The sequence below is a fragment of the Callionymus lyra genome, chromosome 3, assembly GCF_982586985.1.
Source record: "Callionymus lyra chromosome 3, fCalLyr1.hap1.1, whole genome shotgun sequence".
Lineage (NCBI taxonomy): Eukaryota > Metazoa > Chordata > Actinopteri > Syngnathiformes > Callionymidae > Callionymus > Callionymus lyra.
Genome location: NC_141820.1, coordinates 33,224,129 through 33,250,292, shown reverse-complemented (window position 1 = coordinate 33,250,292; position 26,164 = coordinate 33,224,129). Strand labels below are relative to the sequence as shown.

The following is a 26,164-nucleotide window of genomic DNA, read 5'->3' as shown; positions in this document are numbered from 1 at the left end:
CGTCAGTTCTTAATGATGTAATCTTGGTTGGATTGTGTTATTAATGAAATGCATGACTCTTTCCTGTCATCTACTTACAGTGACTTAATTATTTACTGATAAAAAAAATAAAAAGAAGCAGTTTATATAATTATATATGTATCAAGGGTAAAAAGTTAAAAAAAAAAAAAAAAAATCAGATTATATTGATTTAAAGCGTATGGTGAGAAAATGCGGGATGTGAGGTGACAAACAGCTAACTCAAAATCATATAAAATCGTTATATTAAAAGGGGATATAAAAAAGATAAATTAATTTCTAATATTGGTAAATTTGGTTAGGGTTTAAAAAAAGATTAAAATAAAGCTGCATTGTATAATTTAGATATTCAGGATAAATTATTACCAGTTATTATTCTGCTTCCCATACTTTTCTAAACTCTTTCAGGGTCATTTGATCATAGTGTGGGTCATGTTATCAATGTTACAAGTTGTCAATGCCTTTTGATCAAATATGCAGTTATTAATTATCATTTTTATCCGAAACCATATGTGTTGTGCATAAAGTTATGATGTTGTTTTGTTCCACAACTATTTATTTTGGGATTGGTGCCATTTGTGTTAGTTTTGTCCTCACTATCAAAGACTGTGTGTTGATTTAAAGTAGATAAGGGATGTTTAAGTTTACCTGTATTAAATTCTAAGCTGAATATGGTAGTGGTACGTTCAAGCACTCAAAAAGTGAACTCTTGCTGACACATCAGGCCACTAAGATCACAATCCAGTGCGGTGTGCCTTGTGTCCCGCCACTAGCTGGGAGGGTGAGGCCCTCTGGTTCAAACCGACTGGCTGGAGGCTCAGTCTGCCCCTCAGTCTCCCGCGTCCCCTTCAGACGTCAGTACAAGCCGGTCTCACCACGGCTCCTTTACAGACTGCTTTCATGTGTCCTTTAATGAGGAAACCGCCGGCTCAGCAGCCTGCTATAAAACGCGAGCAAATTAAAACACCCAAATATGAATCAGCTTAGCCGCCTAATTCAGCAGGTCTGACCAGAGGCAGACGTTGACCTCGGAGAGATTCTATTGTCTTCTCCACACATGCTGGTGATGCTGGTGAGATGATGGCCAATCTGATTTAATCTTCATCTGGATAAACTTTTTTTTGACTCTTTGTAGTCAGAAGAAGATAAGAGTGTCACACAAGACAAGTGCATGCTCCTCACAAAACAACACATAACTCCTGCCACAAAGAACTCACCACAGTCTGCTACAAATGCAGCGACCGCTTAGACGACAGCAGCTCCATAAAATGCAGCGAAAACTCCAAACGCCCCAAAGAAAGAAGTGTTGAATAAAACAGAAACCGCATTCGTTTTTTCCTCCTTGCTTTCATTGTAATGGTGGAAATAAGGGCATCATTCTGAGATTAGTGCAGCTATTGACAATAAGTATTTTTGCTGCTAAATAGCTTGGGTGAAACAATGGGGGAATGGGAATTCTCTCCAATTGTCTGCTCAGAATATTGATGACAAAGCAAATATAGGCTTCGAAAGTCGGTGGAAATGAAGAAAGTTTGTACAACAATAAGCAATATTTTTCAGATAATTTGAACTGGGTATACTTTTAAACCATTATGGTTTTCCATAATCGCACAGTTCTTTAACCGATCGCACTTGGCACAGCGACACAGAAGGTTTGGAGATTAACAATTTATGATCATTTTGCTACAAATACCTTAGAATTATGGGCTGTCTTCATGTATCAGTAGCAACAGGTTATGTCACATCACTTCCAGTCTCCTGCAGGTAGTAGTTGAGTAATTAACAGTCAAATCTGTAATACAGAACAGTTGAAGTCTTAAATATTCTGTTGCCCACCCTTGTGTATTTCTCATATGCTTATATAGGGCATGGTCTACTTTGACAATTGCCATCTATTTTTGGAGTGAGAACACACTTGAGACAACAGCATCCTCGCCTTTAAATAAAAACAGTTTTTGCTCTGAAAACATTTCTGACTTTGTAAATGAAAAGCATTTTTTCAGAAAATCTTTTGCTGTGATTAAAGCAGAGATAAGTATTAAAATGGCTCTGACGTAGTTGGAGTTGATCCTTTAAAGACAGCGAAAACGACACATCGATAACATGATACATCGATAACAGATACAATCCATTGACAAACCAATTACTATGTCAAATTGGGAAATTTTATTTAAAAGCCAAAAGTGACACAGAATCTGCGTAAGAAAGGGCTACTACAAAATAAACAAATATTTTTTCAAATATAATCTTCAACACATTTCCTATACTCCAACACTATTAACAGAAGTGCACTGTCAAATAGTACAGGTCAGAATCCTACATTGTGCTACATAATATATGCTAGCAAAAATTTACAGAACTATCTGGAGAAAAATAGACGGATGTATTTCGTTTATGAAGATTTCTTGTGCTATAGAAATCATATATAAATAAAAATAACCAGCTAAAATCTATACAACTAGTATACAAACCTATACAATATGAACATACAACCATATGGCTACCAAAGGAACATGCAGGTGGACACCAATCATTAAAAACAATATACTTATACAGACATGAGTGCTTGACTTACATGTGATCACACACAATCAATAAAATAAGTTACGTAAGAATAAACCTTGTCTATAAAATCACCTGGATCACTAGCACAGGTTAATTACAGCACAGCTTAATGTATTTTTGGTCTGTGTGTCCCAGTCAACCCGGCCTCCCCTTCGCTCACTGTCCCTCCTCCTCGCGGAGGAATTGGAAAACAGCCGAGAAGTCCTTGTTGGCATAGTCGCTAGAGGCCATGACTTGGTAGATCTGGTGTGCGAAGGACCCGAGTGGGATGGCCGTCTTAGTGTGAGTGGCGCTGTTTTGGGCCAAACCAAGATCCTAAGAGGAGACATTATAAAGTATGACGGTAGACATTTTTGCTAAATAAAAAAAAACAAAACAAACTTTGAATGCCTTCTTTATGTACAATACCTTCTTACCAAACAAATGGAATAATAAATGAAGCCAAAACATATAGTTTATTGTCAAAAAGTATTGGCTTTACTGTGATCATGTCGTCCTGTTATAAGCACCGTGACAAGTAAAAAATCTGGCTATATGTTGAAGCTCAAATACTTTAGAACAACATTTTCTGATTAAAACTACTTAAAACATATGTCAACAACGAATATACTGTACATGTAGTCAAAATATGGACAAATGTTAGTAAATCGAATTTAAACGTATCATAAAATTAAAGGAGATAAAAAAATCAGTACATCAACCGTATAGCTTCACTCTTTAAGAAATACATGTTCGGAACTTTGACAGAAGTACACAATGACAAGACCAGAAAGTATACATTTTCTTAACTACTTAACAAAAAGTTGGTTGCTGTTTTATCAAGACATGTATAAGTAAACAAGAGACACATTTTGTAAAAGACAAACATGACAAAAGACACATATAACTAATACCTTGGCCATAAGAGTTGTTCCAAACCCATTTTGGTAGTTGTTGGCAGAGGGAACTCCTTCCATGACACCCGGAACTGGATTGTATGAATCACTGGACCAGCAGCGACCAGACGACATATTAAGTATCTTTGTCAACAGCTTTGGGTCCAAACCCAGTCTAGGAAAAGAAAAGATTGAATGTCTGAATCATCATTGTTATCCTCCATCAACTTGTTACGTATTACAATTGTTACAATTTAATTACAATTCTTACTTTCAGAGCTATTTATGGTCAGGCTCTACCATCAGTGATCTGATCCAGACTTACACCCCAGCTCGGGCTCTGAGGTCTGTGGATCAGAATCTACTGTCTTTATGGACAAAGACAACTGAGCACTAGTTGCTACATTAAAAGGAACAAACCTTTTTGCCTTTAACTCTAAAAAAGAAAAGATTACTCCAACCCTTAGTCGACATGAGGTCGAGTAGAAAACGAGTCATTTTGTTTGAACTGACCCTTTAAGAAGTGACACATTGTGGTACAAATGTAGATGGACACAACTGGAAAATAGATGTGTGTGGTGGGGGAAGGGGGGGTTTAACTGGTGACCCCAGTTGAACCCCATGCGCGACTATGACCATTTCTCAGTGTTAATGGCTAAAGGCTTTGTAATGCTGGCTAATGTAGTATTGATGTCTACTAGCATATCTATCCTTCATCATCCTTGTATCATGAAAAACAGAAATTGAAGGAGGAGGAGGCGGTGGTGGTGTTGCGGCTCAGCACGGGGGAGCAATAAACATCGCGGTCACTTATAGCAGCAGGCTTTCACCTCCGTTGCCCCATTTTAGGGAAAACCCACTTTTATATGATAAAGGAAAAATCTTTGTGAAACGGGATGGAGACGTATTAAAAGACAAGTAAGCAGGAGAGCGCCAAAGCCTCAGAGAGGGATGGGTGTGGGTGTCACTCCCTCAGTTTCCCTGCGTCGTGTAGCTTTTGTGTATTAACATTTTAACCACCGATGCAAGTCTGACCACATCAAGCCTCAGTTCAGTGTTTCTAACAGGCCCGCAACTCTATTCTCTATTAGACTATTAAACCATCATGGGTCCTTAAGGCCAAAATAGCCCTCCCTTCCACTCCTCCACCTGGCTCTCATTCTGACATTACTACCACAGTTTTATTAGCTGTCTATGAACTAATTAAGAATGAGAATTGCATTAACATGCGCTCCACGTTTCTCCCTGATGTGTTTCCCTCCGATTCTGTTGTCTCTAGTTTAAAAGGACTCTTTTGGAAATGTGGCATAAGTGAATAAGTGCATGTATACGGTTATAAACATGTGTTTTCACTCTCAATTCTTTAGTGGCTGTCTTGTTCATGATGGCTTTTTTTTTTTTTTGGATTATCTCTCTGAGCATCCCCCACTATGCTGCTGCCTCCACTTTCCTCTGCCTCCATTTGATCTGCTCTCCTCTTCCTCCCCCTCATCTCGCTTGCTGACACCTCCCTGTCTGAGGACTCTGGGGGACATATGTTTGACATCGCACACAAGCCACCAGTTTCAACACACACACACACACACACACACACACACACACACAACAGCCGGTAGCCCCTCCCAGCGTTCTGGGTCAGCAGCTGAAAAGGTTACTGGCGGAGGTACAATAAAGCGCGTCCGAGCGCACAGATCGTTTGTTATAGCGACCAGAGACGCTGACGGGGAGCTGTTGTCCTCTGTTAACGATAAATCAATGAATTTCCCCTCCTGGTTCCATCACCCGCACACACAAAACCACTCATGCCGCTGTTGTTATTAGCTGACGCAGTGGTGATTCTTGCTCATTGTAATCTGCGTGAAGCGGACATGTCACACTTTAACAGGATTGACACGGATAAACATACATGGTCACAAATGGCAGGAGAGACATGTGGCGCTGTGGAGCGGATTAAAGAGATGGGAGAACAGAGAATATGGAGGGTGTTTATGTGCTTGCAGGTGGAGTTAATTTGCAGTGCAGTCAAACTGTTTCACTGCGATTAGCTCCTCATCCTCGTAAGACGCCACAAGAGAGAAAGCCCCGTCGGTTTCCCCTTTATTATTACATTAAAGACATAACAAGCTCGCGCACAGACAAAGCATTTACTGTCTTCTTTTACAATGGCAACAAACATTTTTACCAACAAACTTTCATCTCACCATACGATATGCATGAATTAATTTGAACAACAATTGAAGAATGAGGTGTGCGTGCAGATATAAAGGCAATTTTTACCCAACAAAAATACAGATATGTGTGTGTGTTGGCAGGTATTGCAGGATTTCATTAATAGGTTTGGTGCACAGTTGAGGTGTGTATTGATAATAATATGGCTAAAGTTTTATCTTATACGATACGTATCACGATACCAGGTCAACGATACAATAAATTGCGATATATTGCTATACTGAAGGAATAAGAATACATTTGTAGTATTGTCCGAATTTGACTTTGGCGTTGCAGGACTCACAGACCACATGACTCTTGACAAAGTCGCAAATGCTTTCATTTGTTTAGGTACCAAAATATTTCTAAACATCAGCTTTAAAAGCGGTTTTCTTGTTCTTTTAGCTGCAGAGAATGTAATGTATGCAAAAAATCTTGTTAATTGTACATTAAAAAGATAAATTAAATTGTTTTATTTTAAACACACTTTTGGAAACTAAACCTTTAAAAAAAGTAAAAGTGAAATACAATTTGTAAGCCAAAAAGTAAAAATAAATAAACAAATTGATACAGTGCTGTTGAATATCAACAGGATATCCTTGATATTTTCTTACAGCCCTCGTGCACAGGTGTATCTAAGATGTAAAATGTAATACACCCTCATATCATTACTTCCATTTCATCATTAAAATCACTGCTGCCACACATGTCCTCTCATTTTCACTGACTGCTTGACTGCATGCAGAAATGACTCCGGGCAGAAGAAAAAGTAGGGATTAAAAGGAGAGAATAAAATATGAAAAAGCTGAATAAGAAATAGGAGGTAAAGGGTGTGTGTGTGTTCATAATTGTCACGCGTGACCACTCTCTGCTCCAAGAGAAGGTTTCGCTCTGTTGGACATGGTCTCCATCTAAGAACAAATGAGCTGCTAGAGAACAGAGTGTATAAAAAGTGTTGTGTGCATATACGGTAACCTGCCTTCACGCACTTTTGGGAAGGCCTGACTATCAATCCAGCCTTAAAAACTTGCCTCTCCCTATAAATTAGCTGCGACTTCTCAGTCCAAGTGTGGCGGCGTGTTAGCGACGAGGAGATTCCTGTCTGCATAAGCAGCGAGGCTGCAATGCAGCACAGGAGATTTACGGGTGTTAGGCTCTCTCTAAATGATGACAGTGTGTGTCGAAGGCTCTAATAAAGCTTCAGAGATCGACTGCTAACAACTAGGGGAACGCGGAAGCACACATAAAGCATTCATGTATTCAAAAGGTTAAAAGTAAAGATGGATCAGTCTCACAAAAGTATAAACAATCATTCAGGACGGGGGGAATAGAAAGTGTGAAATACACCGGGAAAAGGACGACAGTTGTTCCAATCAAAATAAAAAGCATCTATTGGATATTTTATGTATAAGCAGTCAGTTGGTCTTTTGGTAATAAATAGCCATGATAAAAAGATGCAGTTTCAAAGGACAAACAGGCCATTAACTGAATGACAAACTAATATTAAAATTCATAAAGTCATCCATGACATCAACCACTGATTCAATATCAAATGATGAAACAGCAAAATTAAACTCAGTAAAAATGACTCGATACTGCCTGGGGGTAGTTTCCCAACATTGATATGAACTGCGCTTCACAGTGAAGAGACAAAATGATTTCTCATGGTGAGTATTTACAGACTGTGACAAAGGTCAATTATAAAATTCACATTTAGTGACAACCAATACAAGAGCAAGTAAAGTGACTCAACATCTAACCCATGATGTTGTGGTTTAATGCTGGCTAGTCTAGTGAGCTGTTTGTTTAGGAGGAAGGTTTTGAGTTTTAATGAGTTCATTGAAGAAAACTTGACAAAACTAGCCATGTCTCTGGAACATGGTTTCAACAATTGGTATTTAACTACACGTTTTCTGATGATCAAAACACAAAAACTACTTAAGTATATAATCAATTCATTGTACTTACCTTTTAAAAAGGAACTTTTTCATATTAATCATGCACGTTGTGTGTTTAACAGAAACTCTAAATATTCATTAAGATGATTATTATAACACTGATACAAAAATATATATAATATTTAGGTGGAAATCTTGTGTGTGTGTGTATGTGCAAGTGTTTGTGTCAATGTGTAAATCTGTGTCGCATCTTAACGCCTCCGTAAGTCAGAGGCCTAGCGAAGATTCATGTCTGACTGTTCATGCCAATTTTGCCTCTCGAGCTCAGTCGAGATATATCAGCCCTCAAACACAGCTTTACTCTGGAAAGTCCACTTCAGACACACGCACCTGGACATGCATACACAATTAGAAAGACACAAACATTTTAAAACACACAACAGTCAATTTGTGTTATTACACATTTAATAGGATCAATTAAAACATTTGACACATTCCAAGCTTACCATGTTCAGGTAACTTATTGGTTCTATATTTGTTGATTGGTGCGCAATAATGTAGCATGTTGAAGGTGTGATGAGAGATTTTTTTCTTTGCCACCTTCACAACCCGATTATATAACCAAAATATTGGATGTTCAGCAAGGGCTGATCATTAATTGGATCTCCACATATTTCCTTTTATTTTTTATATAGTTTTTTTACTTACAGTTTCTAACAGTGTTCCAAACTCACCTGATACCGAGATTCATGGTCTCTGCTGTTCCAATCATTCCTATTGCCAGAAGCATGTTGTTGCAAATCTTAGCAGCCTAGAGAGGACCAGACCAAGTTACAGCAGGTAAGACATTGTCAGTATTAGGGAATGGAAGTAGACATTCATAGTCTGACGCAACACACTCGATTCCGAATCTTTAAATATGACATTACAATGAAATTTAAATTTTGAACTCATGACTTATGACAACAACTGGACAGGAATGGACTTGAATGCGATGTTGACAGTACAAGTTGGACTGAATATGTTATGATATATAGGACGGTGAATTATCTTTTACCTGACCAGTTCCAATCTGTCCACAATAGATGACGTTGTCTCCCATGCAAGTGAGCAACTCTTGTGCAGCCTTGTACTCCTCCTCCACTCCTCCAACCATGAAGGTGAGTTTAGCCATGCTGGCGGCACCAACACCTTAAAACAAATGCCAGAAGAATGTGGAGGTTAACAAAACTTTTTTTCGTGCGTTGTCTCTAAAACAATACATGCCGAGTGTATTCCCAGAACGTCATCAAAGTTTAATATCATGTTAAAGACTCATTATAAAATGGACAGAAGTCATATATACCATAAAACAAGCAGAGTCAAGATGTGAATGTTTCCACTGTGAACCTGCAGATCATTGTGTGTTAGTGCGTGGTTGTGGGACAGGCGTGTTAAGTAGCGGCGCTGCAGTGGGACAGAAGTGTCTTTAAAAGACGATTGTGGCCATCATCCACTGCACAGCTCTCCCGGGAACCCCTTTGCCTTTTGTCCTGTCACCCCAACCCTCTCTGAAGCAGACACACACACACACATGTAGACATACACACATCAGACATACACCAACAGCTGTGCCCAGGGCTGCCCCTCCTCATGGGGGTATCAGTGACAGGCGTGAGGGGTAATTAACTTTACACTTTATCATGTTCAATTAGGTGTCCCTCCCCGTGGCTGATGGCTTAAGGAGCATAGCATGTCCTAGGAAGCAAGGCACCCCTGTGGTCTGCTCCGTGGGGAATTTAATGCAAAGCAACTTATTTTCATAGTGGGCTGAACCCCATCCGTCTCAGGGTCTTCAATGAAACTTTTCCTTTAAACGCTTGACTTTAGCAACCATTAACAGAACGTGTCATCAGCGTGAGGCACTTGCCAATGACGGAGCGAGGGGAGAGGAGAGCAGAAGTCAGAGACGGTCCTGAGGGTGTCGTCCGGCTGTAATGAAATGGCCTTTAATACTGAGAGCCTAATAATGTCAGTGTTAATAATTAAAAGGGAATTAGCTCAGACCAAACAGCTGAAGTCACATTATTGGACGACTTAAGTGCCACAAACATATTTATATATATCCTCTTATCCCTTTTTCCTGTATTGATCACTCCCTGTCCAGATGCAAGATTTGTTCACGGACTTCTTCTAATAGTGAAGAGTTGTCATCGGGTCATTAGAACCACATAATGAAGCCCAAAGCCCACGCTGTGGCAGCTGCCTGTGATCCACAGCGAACACAAACTCCACATACGGCCGCCACACACACCCATCATGCACACATATGGTGCGCAGACCGCAGACATGACGGACTTCTTTCATGTTTCTTCATGGCATGCTTTTTTTTATTTCTCTGACATATTTTCGTGTTGTCTAATTGACAGAGGCCCGGGGATCAATCTACGGTCCGAGCTTGGCTAATATTATAAAGATGAAGCATTATCGATTCTGCTAAGAGGACATGTCAAACACGACAACAGTAAATTAACCCTTTTATCCCTTTTTTTTTATAATGTGAAAAAGTCATGATATACCTTAAAGCCATCTTTCGCTCCATCATACAACAGATGCCTGTGAGAATAATATTTATCATTTAAGTAGCGTTATACTTTAAAATTACACTAACAATTTACATTAGGGAATGTTTTCTATTAATAAACATGGTAGTAGCAGCAGCAAGAAGAAGCCAAGTGAATGGCAAAACAACAAAATGCAGATTAAACTTTAGAACAGCAGCAAATCTTGGCCATATGTTCCTTGTTATATTATCTCAGTACGTAAAAATAACCTTAAATTAGATTTTGTTCAAAGACAGATAGAAAAAAAACATATACTCTTTTCTGGAGGTAGTATTAGTGGATGTAATTCTTTATTCTCTGTCAGTACTTATCTTTACTAATTGTAAATCTCATATGTTTAGGCCTACTAGCATTGGGTTGAATTGGGTTAGCGAGAAGCAAGACCAACTTATGGACCAGTCTGATCCAAAATGTGAAGAGAGTGTTTTTGATATATACTGACCTTAAAGGGGTAACGTGAATGCCTGCCATACACAGTCTTACTGGTAAAGCAGGGTTACGGTCCGACCTTACAGGGCATAACCTACACTTGAGTGTAGCTTGTATCTGACTAGTATTCACACATAAGAAATAAAAGAGCCACAGAAGAAGAGAGAGAAGAGAGAGGAGAGAGAAGAGAGAAAAGAGAGAGAAGAGAGAGAAGAGAGAGAAGAGGTGCGACAACATGGCCAGTTCATTAGTGGCGATCACTGCACGACTAAAGAGGAGATTATTGATAGTACAGTCAATGATTTGATCAATATATCTCAGTGAAGAGAGAGGAAGTGAAAAGATGATAAAGAGAGAATGCAGAGCGAGGAAGATGTAGAGAGACAGCTGAGAATAACGATTTTTTTTCTCTCCCAACCACCTTCCAAAGTGTCCCGCCCTCAAATTAACTAATCACCCATAATAAGCCCTTATGATCTGTAGAGGATTTCTATGAGCAGTGACAGAGGGATGATGGAAGATCCTTGCTGCTGGAAGAATAACACATCATTACCATAACAATGTGTCCGCATGTGTATATGGCCAGTCTGCTCATTGTGCATGAAGAAAGTGCATTTGTCTGGGCGTGTGTGAGGTGTAATGGTCTCAACACAGTGTCAACGCGGGGTGTGTGCATGTGTGTGTGTGCTTGTGTGTGTGTGCATGTGTGTGTTTGCATGTGTGCGTGTGTGTGTGTGTGTGTGTGTGTGTGTGTGTGGGGACATCCCAGTCTTGGGCCAGTCCTGTCAGAGACGGATTAAAAAGGAATCCTAATGAGGCTTCCTGAGTGCAGGTTTGGCCGGCTCATCCATCCCAGCGGGAGTGACAGTCCTGGATCGTTAGCACTGCACACAACTGTACGACGCCCTCTATGGGGTGAAGAGTTAGGCTTTCTCTTAGTCCTGTATGGTAAACATATGAGGAGAATGCATAATAAAGTATAGCAAAAACACTGCTGTGGTGTTTAATCAAAGTGCAAGAACACAGAAACTAACTTGTGTCCTCACACTGCATCCTGAAGTTGGCTTTTAGATCTTTTGCAGTTTACAGGCTTGAAGCTGTACACTGTGTGACGTCTGTACACCTAGTTAAGTTGGCATCCGCTGAATTAACACACACATTGAGACAGCTGATCCATTTGATCTCCACTGAAAATAAAGATCATGTTAAAAAGCAGTCAATGGAGCATCAGTAGAACATATGCTGAGCAGCAGCCTCCTGACCCTGGAACAAGATGTTTACAACAAAAATCTCTCATGGCGAAGGAAGATCAGACAACTTTTGGTTTGGCCTGTTCGCAATGAGCACTGCATTCATTAGCACTTCTTTCACTACACGAGACAAAACTGCTTGAAGTGGTTGGTGTACAAAGTAAGTGAGAATGTTTGTTTACACACACGTGCAGTGTCACTGCAGGTGCAAATCCAAAAGCCTGCTGCCATTAAGACGTCATTTGGCGCTTCTGAGGTTGTGTCTTCGAGTTACGAGTCGCATGTAAACCAGTGTGCGTTTTTTTTATGGGTGTCGGCTTCAAATCAAACTACATTAGACGATATAAGGCCACACAAACAACACAGGCGCAGCAGCTCGCTCAAAGGGAATGTTCCCAGGGATCGTTAATGAATGACGCATTTGACAACATGCCACAAACCTACATCCCGACTTCAAGATTCAGTGGAAAAACACTTCAAGCGAAACAGATAGCTTTATTTCCTCATATGATAATGTTATCTTTATACTGTAGGATCATGTGGAGGTATAAAACTCAGCAGACCTTGCGTCACAACGTTCATTACCAACATTAAGGCCAGGCCACAGTCTGCGTCGTTAACAAAGACCTTTCTTTGAAAGAATATTGAAAAAAAAAAAGCTAAAAACTTGATAAGTTTGCATTTGTTCGTCAGAAAGTTTAGGACATTTTTTTAAACTATATTTACATATGTAATTATTGCTGCGTTATAAATTCATAATTACAATTTTGAAGATTTTGCAAAGTACTAAATAAAAAACATGAATCACCTGAAATGGTCTTTTTTACCTAAATTACAAAAATTGGTATTAACTAATGTTCGAGAATGAATTAATCTCTAAATACCAAGACTACTTCATCTTAATGATAGAAATGATCACCAAGGGGTAACTTAACTAGACTAGACTGGTTTTACAGAGAATCGTTGCATTTTATGAGGGTTATTTCAACTTTAACTAAAGCAAGAAACAACTTAACTGACACTACATCATCACAATCAATCATTAAAATCATGAGCAAGCAACAAACTCTTATTGTGACTCTTAATCATTGTTATAGAAATAATTCATATTTATTATTATGTTGATTTGTCTTGAATTGTGTTGATGTCCCCTTAGCTGTCACAATTCAGTAAAATGCATCACAAGTACTTAGTAAATAGAAAATAGAAAATAGGGCTGCACGATATTGGAAATATGTGCGATATTCGATACTGGTGTCTTGAATTGTGATATCGAGGTTATTGCACGAGCAGTCGAGCACAGGAGCAAGTACTGTAGGGGAGGTCCAGGGGTTTAAATGAGGAAAAAAATGCGATATTTCCCTTTTGTTTATTTCCTCGTTTCGGTGCCGACATATCACTTTTAACGCTCAGTTTCGCGGGACTTGCATTGGTTTCCTGCGAAACTGAGCGACATCAGAGAGGCGCCGCTGGCAGTTTAAAATGACCTGACGCTAACAACTTAGCTCATTAGCTTTCGGCGAAGACGGCCAGGTTGACATTTGTTTGGAAGTCTCACGATCTTATAAGAAAACAACTGAGACGAGATGAAAAGTTCTTACAATATGTTAGGTTGAAAGAGTTGAGTAACTGGATCACTTGGGTTCAAGTAGCGTTCATAAGTTAGTCTTACTCTCATGTATATACTGAGCCGCGCTAAGTCGGCGTGTCGCCACGGCAACCGAGCCTAGCAAGCTGACAGACAGACCAAGATGTAAACAACAATGAGACATAGAAGTACAAATTGACAACTTTACAGAACATGAACGTGCAAATTTAATAAATGCTTGATTTGACTGACTGACTGATTGATCAATTTAATTTAGCGCACGTGTTTTCGATATGCATATCGCACGGAATAATGACCATACAAATGATCATTGAACCATTATGATTATTTTCTCTTACAATCAATCCTGTGTCCTTGGTCCAACGAACAACTCGAGACAATTGTTAAAGTTAGCTTGTTAATGCAGATTTCTTTCCTGGAAAACATTTAAATAAATTGCTATAAACGCACCTGGATCGCAAGTAATGAAACAATTGTCTTAAGGACTTTAAAAAAAATGTAATATCTGGTGTAAATAAATACTTGAAAGCAATAGCGAGTTGTGTGTTTTTCATTTGTTTTGTGAAATAAAACATGTAACATGAAATCAGTTGCTGATCATTATTAATTGCAATGTCATATATTTTTGGGAATATGATTCATTGCTTCTAAATTCACTAAAATGTACAATATTCAATACCAAAATATTCTATTGCTTTAGAACCGATACAGACAAATCTATCTTGGCATGTTCTAAAGCGAGTAAAAAAACAACCAACTGCTGCATACATATACTGAAGCCACCCAGCCGGGTAAATTAGCAAAATCAGGATAACAACAGGAAAACAATTGAGATATAATCTACAATTCATGGAACAAAATTGGACATTTTAGGACTACAGGAGTCACCATTGAGCTTGTATCCTAAATAAGTGAGCATAAAGTGCCAAAGGTGTTAAGATGTTTACAGGCCAGCACATAGCTTCATGTGGTTTAACAATATAAGTACACACAGACGCAGATCTCAACCAAATTAAATAGGCAAAAAAGTAGATATCAAGGGAGCGATTGAAAAAGAACAGGGTCTTGTGACAACTGAAATCACTTACTCACACACAAGAAACAGCTTTTCCAACCGTTTATCTGCCAACTTTGCTAATGGTGTTCACTTGTGTCAAAACACACTCTTAATCCAGATAATGAGTCCAGTGCTCGGAGAACTAAATCCCTCCTACAGACGCTGTGTGAGAAACTCCTGCGATGATTCTGTCGTAATGAGTTTTAAAAAGAATACCGTACTTTTAAATCTCAGTGAGAATGACCGTCCATTGACCACCAGAAGGAGCTTAAACGCAATCATCATTATCATCATCACCATCAGTAAGTGTTGTATTCCGTGGGGGGGGGGGGGGGGAACGCAGGTCAATGGTAGGTGACAGAGATTCACAATCAATCCTTTCCCAAGTCCAATGAGACTCGTCTAGGAAAGAGCAAGCAATAATGATCCCCAATTAGGGTTGTTAGGAAGCCTGCACACCAGCATTACACATTACTGCTGCCTAAACGGCACCGGGAAATATACGCAAAAGTAAAGATGAGTGACATTTTGCATGACATTTGCACGACCAAGTGATGTAGGCCCATATACCAGCTGACAGACACATACACAATAGGTGACACAGCAAGAGTAGTAGAGTCAGTCCCCAGCTGCTGTGGGTCTAACTCCATCTGGAGGTACCCCTGAATCACCCCCCCCCCCCACCCTTCACTCCCTCCACCATCCCTATCCTTGGTCAACTTTACCAACCTCCCTACGGATAATGCTCCCACCCTCCTCCCTCAGTGTCGAGAGGAACCTGTCAGTAGATGGCTTGTTATGCTAATCCAGTCTTCGGGCCACTCGCTCTTGTCTCGGTTTAGCCATCAAAGTGTCAAACTGCGTCAGCAACATCCACTGCCTGTCCCACCCATTATTTTAAACACAAGAAAGAGAATTAGTCCATCTATTAATTAATTAATGCACCCAATATTGCAATTATATTTTTTTACATTAACAACGTCATATATTTAGAGTTTAAATATTAGGGCTGTGTATTGGCAAGAATCTGGCGATACAATAAGTATCATGATTACATGTGTGACAATACAATATATTGCAATATATTGCGATACTGTAGTAACAACAATACAGTGGTCCCTTGTTTATTGCGGGTTATTTTTAAAACATATCGAGGTAACCAGCTTTATTTTTTACAATAATTATACACGTTTTAAGGCCGTAAAAATCCCTTACCACACATTTCTTTACACTTTTCTCAGACAGGCATTAACTTTTTCTCACAGTTGTTTCTTATTTAAACATACTCATACTCAAATTCCTCGTTCTAACGTGAAACGAGAAATGTGTTTCTCCCTTAGCCAAATAGGACGCCGGACACAATCGTGTTCATACTGTATGCTGTTAAAAAAAAGCATGTAAAATACACAAAAAAATCTGCAAGTCCGCTATTGGCGAACCTCCATTTAACGAGGAATGACTGTATATTGTTTGTTTTTTCTAAATATACAACACTTTTTCTGGCTTTTACAGCAAAGCAATGAGTATATACTTTCTCAAATCAAATGTACTGTAGAGTACTTTTAGGAAAGTGCTTCTCAAAATATTAACAAAAATATACACATACATTGACAATAAACCATGAAGTGCAATAACACCTCCAACAACCTGGAGCAACATGCAATATCCAGTATCTGTCAGTGCTTAATTTTTAACTCTGTTTTGAAGGCGAAATGAATTCAAACATACATATAAATATATGATATATATTTTACCTTTGAAATAACATTTTAATTAATTTCAAACGTTTTTTTTTAATCTTTTTAAAATAAATATATAATTCGATCTGGTTTGACACGATTTAAAGTAAGTTAAATTAAGCGCTGATGTAACACACGAAACTCAGTGCTGTCAGCGTTTAGATAACCAGTATTAAACAAAAACTCTCCATTTATTGGATCGTGGCAGAATCCAATGATAAGGTTAACATTAACACCTGAACAACTGACTGAGGTTATAGTCTATTAAAAAAAAATGCTTTGTGACCCTGGTCTAGAAAGACGCTTTACAAATAACTGTTACTTACTTGTTTTGTTTTCTTCTCAAAACAGCCGCACACAGCAACATAGTTATTTTTTTAAATATCGATACAGCGCTATTGAATATCGATACAGTATCGTGAATTAAAATATTGCGATATATCGTTATATCGACATTTTGTTACACCCCTATTTAATACTGTAGAGTCATATCTGATTTGTTCAAACTAATTCTTTCTTTTCATTCTTGTAGGTATAATTGTTGGATATAGATGTTATATAAATTAAGAGAGTACTTAAAAAGTATTTTTCAAACATCATCAGATTTAGTAATCAATATTAAAAGTCCTAGTGAGGTAGAATGACTATTATCGATTCTGAAAGTTGTTTTATTAATTTGTTTCTTATGAATGCAACGTGTTCTGTATAAAGCAATGAAGAATTAGCTCCTCACCCCCAATATTTTAGTTCCAACTTAATAGGCTGATTTTGCAAAATGTAGTACAAGGCATTTTTTGTGAGCTTACCTGAAAATCCTTTCTGAGTGACATAAAAAAAGCATTAAGGAGAACAGAATATCTTAGTTTATTTTACTATTTCATTACTAAATAGGACTGGTGAATTTACAAAATAAAACAGTATTTGCAAGCCAGTTCTCTAAAATGTTGTGGGATTAAGTTAAGCTTCCTGCTTAACTTTTCCCTCAACATTTCATTAGTCAATCAAGCAATATTCAAATATCAGAATCAGATGTTTTATTTCACAGCTGGCAGATCCAAAGAAATCTTAAAATGCGGCGACGGGTTGATCTTATGATGAAGAAAATGGGCCCATTGGTTCATTTTTTACTTTTTGGAGGGGGGTGGCCCAATCAGCTGGACACTCACGAACATTGTTTCTGTGAATGTTTACTGTCAATAAAGTTGTCAGTGTACTTACATTTAAACAATAAACAACCAAAGTCAAGGTAGAATGGATGAAATAAGTACATTTTACATGAATATGATCATGTACAAACCTCCAATGAGGTTGGTGAGTTACGTAAAGTGTAAATGAACAAGAATACAATCTCAAAGAACAACTGTTGAAAACATGCCAAAGTTTGTTAACAGGTTGTGATTGGGTTGAAAGGAGTATCACAAAAGACCTTGCAGTTCAAAAGAGTTTAAGAGTTTACGAACAATGTTTCTCAATGTTCAATTGCGTTTAGGGGATTTCATAATCTCCAGTCCATAATACATCAATAAGATTCATCTTATCTCTAACCCTTCAGGGAAACCTTTGCAAGTGAACACACTCCGTTGCTAAATCTACAAGTTCAAGTTAAGGGACATTCCTGCTTAGTTCAACAACACAGTGCCAAGCCACATTCTGCATTACAATTGTTTGGCCTCGTAGTAAAAGTAGTGCAGGTACTAAAATAGCCTGCCTGCAGTCCAGACCTGTAGCCCTTGAAAATGTGTGCTGCATAATGAATTGCAAAATGCGACAATGGAGACACCACACAGTAAACAAGTCGAACATAAGGTAAGAATGGGAAATAATTTTGCTTAGCAATTAGTATCCTGAGTTCCCAAACACTTATTGAGTACACAGGTAATGTAACACTGTGGTAAACATACACCAGCTTTATTGGAACGTGTGGCTGGAATCTAATTCAATAAGAGTTAAAATGTAATAATTAAACTTAAAGTGTAAAAGTAAATATATTGTCTTTGTAGTTTATTAAATGTGTATATACATTGAAGAGGATTTGCAAATGAGTGTATTACCAGCTAAATTACCTGACGTTTCCCAAATGAAAAATGCATTAGTATTAGTACCATTTGCAGTAGTTGATGCACTGCTTTTTTTCTGCCTTTTGGCCTAAAATGTTGTGTTTACAACACTGGCAATACAAGTTTCTGATTCTGATAACAATATAAATCAAAATTAATGTGCTAATAATTTTGACCAACGCAATGAAGGCCTATATAGCATGTTATGAATATCATCCTGAGATTTAAAATCAACAAATTTGCAAGCAAGTAAAAAAAAAAGCCTTAGCCACATTTGGGAGATAAATAGAGAATAAATTGGACTTAAAGTTTAGGAAGACAGAAGAATAATTACTCGAATGTTTAACTTGAACATGAGAAACACCCCACCAGTATGGATATAATAGTAAAAAATGTTCACTCGTGGTGTTCACTGACTAAGATGTGTGAGAAGAAAGCTGGAGTGGCGCTGAACCAACTCAACCAGCTTCTACAGGCTGGAGGATGACGTTCAAACTGCCGACAAATGACACACTGCAGCCGTCAGGCTTTAGTTGATGTGGTGCTGATATGATGAGCGTGGTGCTGAGACCCAACCGAAATAGCCCGTTTGCTCAACATTTAAGACCTCGCAAACAAGCAACATTAGCTCCCTCGCCATGTCCCACAACAGCTAGACTGCTGTTTTCCTTTTTGTGACGTCCGAGTCTCTAAGCGCTGGGAAAAAACACAATGAAATGGCTTTTAGGGGTTTTCGAAAAGCTACACTACTTTAGCAATGTGGCGGCCCACCGTGGGCACAGACACAAACACAAGGATTCTGGGTAATTACTGCTAACGAGCTCGCCACTTGTTGGCTAGACCTCTTATTTATGCCACTGGTGCGCCAGCATCCTGGTTTTGTGACATCAGAGTTGGTTTTGTTGTGGGTCCACTTCACATGCGGACGCTTTTAACCGCCGCAAACTGTGTATGTGTTTGTCCTTAATACAGAACTAAATCCGGAAAAGTATTGACGCTGCAGAAATTGAATCCAGTATGTCTCGGACAGACGTTCATTGGTGAGAAAAGTTCTTTTTGACTGATCTTTTTCAATATGGGCTTTGACTGTTCAGAACACACGGTTGCCTGCCAAACCTCCAGTGACGCACACAACATACAAACACATTTGTGTAAAACACACCACTCTGCACACTTAAGTACTCATTATGTATCAAAGGAGAAATCAAAAGAGCAAGAAAAAGATCAATCCTGTTGAAAATACCTCCAAAAGTCCACTCTTCTATAAACAGTTTTGATTATAATGTATTCATGTTTAAAATTGAGGGTATGTACAGGTACGATATTTTGTATTACAATTTTCCCACCTTTCATTAATTAAATGCCTAAAACAACAACAAAACACTAAGGAAATGAAATAAAAAACAAACATTATAATTAGAAGGTGCTCAACTTACAATCACTTTTTTGGTTTAAGTTATCCAAACATTCAAGAGAGGTATGGCTGGTAAAGGTTTAAACATATGTTGGTTTGATGCAAGACCATAGAGAGCTTTATAGTCCAATGCCCAGATCTTGAACTCTTTCTAATGACTGGTATCTAACATCCTAACCACAAAAATAACTTTGATTGTTTATGAAATTGAAACTTAGGTGGAACAACTACCCATTTCAATTCAAACCACTGTGGAAGTTCAGAGAACAAGGCTGCCCTGTTCGTAGACACCTACTATGTTTTAGAAACCAGAACAAAACCAAAAAACAGCCAAGACAGGAACCTTTTTTTTAAATGATATATTGCAAACAAGTTGAGTGTGTGTGTGTAAGTAAGTAAGGGAGTGTGTGAGGGGGGCTTCAGTTTTCAAGACAGTTAGCAATTGCAATGACATAGCAGTGAAAGGGGCTTTAACTCACAACAGAACTGCTTGCAAGGATAATCGTGCACAGAAGGATTATTCACCTAAATATCCTAGTTAGTCAATAATAACAGTGATAATTGTTACTATGTTAATATTAAGGGACATAACATGTTTTATGGTCACGTTGAAGTTGCTATGAGTACAGATATGATTTAATAATTGTTTTTAAGAGGCGATAAAATCTATTTTATATGAAACAGTATTTACGATATCGATGAACATTTATTAGTTTTCCTCTAAAGACATCATCTGTGATCCCTGATAAACTTAATTCTGATGTTTTTAGTCTCTACCAATGAAAATTTGGCATCGTTAAAACGTACGTTTGAATCACTATAAGAACTATAAGGGGGTCTGTTATGGCCACAAAATATTTTCTGGTAAGTATAGCAGGTCTGTTATTTATAGCTAGTGGAGGAACAGGTTAAAAGGAACAGACCAGCAGGTAAATCATTGATCACCTGAGGGTTAGTTGGAAGACATGAGAGAAAGATCCTTCACAGAAAACACAAAAACTGTTCACTGTCTATAGTAAAGATATTGAATCTATAGCAGGGATGGGTAATCCTCTGGGGCCACATTACGTATATACTATAAACAATTACAACAACAACTTAAACAATTTCCCGAAGGAGACCTCCGGAGGGATCAATAAAGTTTTATCTATCTATAACTTATATACAAGGATGTCAAGCCAAAAGAAGGAAGCCACAAATAACACATTTAATATGATGAGCAAACTTAAGATAAATAAAACCACATATTTTTAGTCTTGATTAAATTGTATATTATTACATTTTTTAGAGTGATTTAAACCTTTTAATTAAAAAAACATTGCATACTTCTTAAATATTTTACAATCTTAAATAAAAAAACATCACATGCAAAACAAAAAATGTTTTTATGCCATAAAATAAAGTGTGTAATATTTAATTTTATATACATTTTATTTAGAAATGTGGTATAAAAGCACTAAGTAAAATATAAAATCAATACCCATAAAAAGGAAGATCAAAAGGAAAAAAAGGGGAGTAAAAAGATTTTTGAACAACGATCTTAGAGTTAAATGTGGACTGAAATATTCAACATTTTCGTAGGGAAAAATTAAGTACGTTTTATAGTAATATTTTGACATCATGGGGGCCGCATAGATGGAGTCAAAGAGCTGCGTGTGGCCCCTGGGCTATACTTTACCCAGGTCTGATGTATGTAAACAATGTGTTCTGCATGTGTACTCCATCCACACATATCTGATAACTATCATTAGGCATTAGTGTTAAAAATTAAACAGTCTTTGATCTGGATTCCTTTTTTCATTCATTTTGATGCAGGTCAAGCAACCTATATTTTACATGCAGAGTGCATCAAAACAATATGGACAATATAAAAATGAACAAGAAAATATATCAGCGTCTACTGATGCATAATTAATTTACTCCCATTACAAAAAGCTAAATTATTGTAAGTGTTTATATTTCTCATGTAGCTTATTTCTTTCTTGCTTATGCATTGATTTATTTTCTTAAACCTTTTCATGATTTTTGATGTCACAATGTCATTGATAGACATTATAAAGACTTCCTTGTCAGTCTATGACTCTTAACCTGCGCTATTTGGGTAGGGTGCCATCTCCTGGTGGTGAGAAAACATGCTCACGCAGAGATGTGTGTTGGTGCTACAGAGTGAAGTGTTCACTCTCCTCGCAGCCTCGGTGTGGTTTGTGTTCTCCTCTTGACAAACGCAAGTACAATTACACCAGCATGTTCAATGTTAGTAACTTATCCACATACTACAGACTGAAGTTGACCATGAATTGCATCATAACGATTTCAAAATAACGTCAAAAAATCAAAAGCTAATTGATTGATTTTGACCAATAAATTATCACTTTTATAAGAGGAAATGGTTATTAGAGTTTTGTCATTTCTTAGGAACAAAATGTGAGACACGACTCACAACTTTAAGTTATCTCATGTTTAAATTTGTCAGCTGAAAATATATTTACATCTATACAATGCTGACCTAATTATTTAAGTTCCAATTGGAAATTTAGAAAACTGAAATTAGAAATGTATCTTATAGCTGCTGCCTATCAGAACAGCTGTGTAAGAAACTGGTAGAATAGTAGAAAAATAGATTTATTTTAAATAAGAAAAGAACCTATGATCTAATGACTGAAACAAATAATTTTCCATACAACTCTACAGACAGGATGTGCTTTTGGTACTTGCTGGTGAAAGTTGGTTATTGTTAAGTTAAGTTGTTAAAGCTTTATAACTCTGGCTTGCCACTGACCTGGTTGTCTGGTGGTTCAGACACCCAGGCTACACTAGGTTTTTGCTGTGAGCATGATTCTTAAATCATGGAATCTTACTGTGTTTTTTATTTTGTGCCATTTGGAAGATTGAGGAAAAGCTCCTTGGCAGATGTCAAAAAGCTTTTGGTTCCTAAAAGTGTTACATTATTGTTAAAATAATATACTCTAAGTCTGACCTTGAACTCAGGGATCACTGACACTTCCTGTTAGATAACGATCCAGGCGAGGGACACCCTGGAGAGGTCGCAAGTATGTCACAGGGCAGACAGAGACACACAACTATTCATACATACTGTCACCTATGGGTAATTTAGAGTTCTCAATCAATCTCTGTATGTTTATGGAATGTAGTAAGAAACTCGAGTACACTAAATGAAAGCAAATTGGACATAAGAAAACAACACATAAATGTATAAAATAAACAGCTTGTGTATGTATATTTTGGTCGAAGAAAATAAAGTACTAAGTAAACAAAGCAGTCTAGTAAAGTCTGTGTGTTATTGATACCTAATGGAAGAACAAGTTACATGGAACAGACCAGCAGGTAAATCATTGGTCATCTGAGGCTTAGTTTGGAGACATGAGAGGGAGAACCTTCACAGAGGACTGCACACACAAACTGTTCACTGTCTATAGTATGTAAACAGAGTGTGTTAGGGGAGAGTAATAGGGTTAACACTCTGATCTCACTGGCTGCAGACGCCAGCTGGTAAACATGCCAATGTGGAGTCTGTGTTTGTAAGGGGGGAGGCAGGATCTACAGTGTGCATCCAGCATGAATTTAGGACTGTGTAATAGAGCAAATAGTCTATGATCAGAGTTAAAAGACATGAATGAGTCACCCTAAGTGCATATTTGAATCAGGAGAGCCGTGTTTGAGGGTGAGACGGAGAAGGGAGAAAGCCACAAAGACAGCGCGATGGACAGTTTTACTGTGATATGTCTTATCTCTCTCCTCCTCTCCATGTGAGGGCAGTTTCCCTTCTCTTTATGACTCTTTATCTGACATGAAAGGCACTAACATGGGATACCCGCCATTACGGCTCCATCAACATGAAAAGCTCTGACACGGTCTTCTCCACTGTGACTCGGCCCATTAAGAACCACTGATGCTCCTGTGCTCTGTCAGGAAGCCGTCAGAAGGAGACAGCACCGACATAATGAGGACTTAAAACCTTAACCTTGCCTTTAAGACCTCTGGTCAAATGCAGCAATAAAACCTCAAGAGGGCACCTACTTTCTGGCCTGCTCAGTAATTACAATCCATGTCCTTGCACTTACCCAAAAGGTCCAATAGTTTAGATATACATAAGAGTGTGAGACACTTGGGAGAAGGGTCCGGGTTATAACCAGGACCCCGCTTGGGATGAATGGTTTTGGTACTTGACTAATCAATTCCTTATTTATAAATTGATTTACAGCATTGCTTTTTCTTAAACTGAAATAAAAAGTTTAAGTCAAAAATAGCAATAACAACATAAAACAACATCTTAATTGTATTTATGCGTCTATTGGAGATAAAAATGGTCATGATATTGTCAAAATAAAGATTTCCACATTTCATCAACATATCATTGCACATCTCTTCGTTGTTTCCAAATACCAAAACAGATTGTTATTATAAGGGTTTTCATCACACCTTGCTTAATTATTCTGTTTTATTTTATTTTATAAAATATATTTTATATCCTGGTAATTCGATCTTGTATTAGCATTGGTTGTAGTATGATGAAAAAAAAGAAAAAAGAAATGAAAAACCTGAACCAAATTCCAGTAAGATTTTAATGTAAGTTACTCCTTCCACCAGTATTCTGTGTTATTCAATATGCCCCTGCTTATTCTGCTGGTATTTTTGCTTCATATGTTCTGCTGTCCAAGTGGTTGACTGTAAATAATTAGCCAAAAAGTATGACATAATGGAATTATTTTGAGAGGATAGTAATCAGGAATACCTTAAATGTGGCTTTTAGCACATCTCTAGATGTTTAGACAGTGTGTTTTCAAATAAATGACAATGTCAGCTCTAAATATATCACCATTGAGGAGTAAATATATATTCCATTTTCTTTTTCATTTAAAATAAGAATTTGAAGCACAAACCTCCTGACACAGGGGCATCCATGAACACAGCACCCATTTTCTCGGCAGCAGCAGCCATTTCTTTAGAGACAGAGGGGTCAATAGTAGAGGAGTCGATCAAAAGTGTACCCTTCTTCACCTTTCTAGGAAACATAATTCAAATATATGCTTTTAATATAAAGGGTAACAGCATAAAAAGAATAAATTCAAGAACCTACTTGAGGATTCCATTTGGGCCTTTATACACTTCCATTACGTTGGGACTTGAAGGTAACATGGTGATAATGCGATCTGCTTTATCGGCCACATCTGCAGGAAATTCCACTACCTGTGAGAAAAACATTGATTTAGTATTAATGTATGATTTACCAATTCAATTTACACAAATAAGCTTTAAGACTAAACACAGTGTAGTCACAAAAACCCAACACAATAAGCACCTGTTCTTTGTTTTAATAGAAAAAAATGGATTATACATTAATTTGTTTACTAGTTTAAAAGCAGGCTGGCTATTAGTCCTCATCAACAAAATTGAATACATAATTAAAAAAAAAGAATGTAGTTACCTGAGCACCCATGTCATGCAGCTCTTTGCAGGAATTTGAAAAGACATCTGTGACAATAACAGGGTAACCATTCTTTAGGAGGTTTTTGGCCATCGGGCTACCCATGTTTCCCACCCCGATGAATCCAACGGGTGTTTTTGAGGCCAGGGACCGCATGGATACTGAATAAGAAAAACACAGAGAAATAGAGGGGAAATCTAAAGAATACGTTTTATTTTGAAACTTCTTAATGTCTGTATGACGAGATTGGTTGCAAACACATTTTCTGATTCTGGTATTCACTCTGCCTTCATGAGAGTGAACATATCTTTTTGTATATCCATTTATAACAGACACATGTGACAGGGCACATTCTGGGAGTGAAGTGAACGCAAATACGACAGTTAAAGGTGTATAGTTTACTGGTGGGCAAATTAAACAGGAACAACCATATATAGGCCAGTATAAGAAAACGTCAATTAATGGGATAATATTGTTATTCGTTTAAAAACAATGCATTTAATGTATCAACAATAAAAACGATTTAAACGTAATAAAAATGTATCTTTCTTAAACTGTACTTGTGGCTAACAAGCTACAATTAGCATATAAATCCAAATACTGCTCTATGTAGCGGTTAAAAATGCTCGAGCTATTCGAACTCTAAGTAGATTACGTTACCGAAGTCAGTCTTCTTATTCCATAATAGCAATGCATTTCGAGACTTTCTAAATATTGCTGCCATGCTCTCCCTTTTGACCTAGGATACCGGTGACAGATGCAACTAGCTAAACTAGATTGATTGTCATGCCGCTCAACCAATCACAACGCTCTACATCTCACTGGGCCAATAGAACCAGCCTAAAGGCGGGGCCTAAAGTGTTTTCATTATAACTTTATCAGTCATTTGATAGATTCACATACATTTGAAGGTTAAAATAGTTTTAGGCACAAATTATCTAAAATTAAGGGATAGATATGTTTGTATATATATTTTTTTTAAATTATTTCCAACTG

General features: G+C 37.7%; 1 protein-coding gene across 1 annotated transcript; it reads right to left on the bottom strand.

Moving 5' to 3' along the window:
• Nucleotides 1–2,264: 2,264 nt before the first annotated feature.
• On the bottom strand, nt 2,265–25,918 carry LOC148084508 (3-hydroxyisobutyrate dehydrogenase, mitochondrial-like). The gene is made up of 8 exons (XM_087787593.1): nt 25,829–25,918; nt 25,169–25,329; nt 24,821–24,930; nt 24,624–24,745; nt 8,622–8,755; nt 8,299–8,375; nt 3,477–3,633; nt 2,265–2,898 (listed from the first exon to the last, which is right to left on the bottom strand). Exons 1-8 carry the CDS (start codon nt 25,890–25,892, stop codon nt 2,740–2,742), a joined length of 984 nt encoding a protein of 327 aa, XP_087643719.1. The 5' UTR covers nt 25,893–25,918; the 3' UTR covers nt 2,265–2,739.
• Between the last annotated feature and the right edge of the window lie 246 nt (nt 25,919–26,164).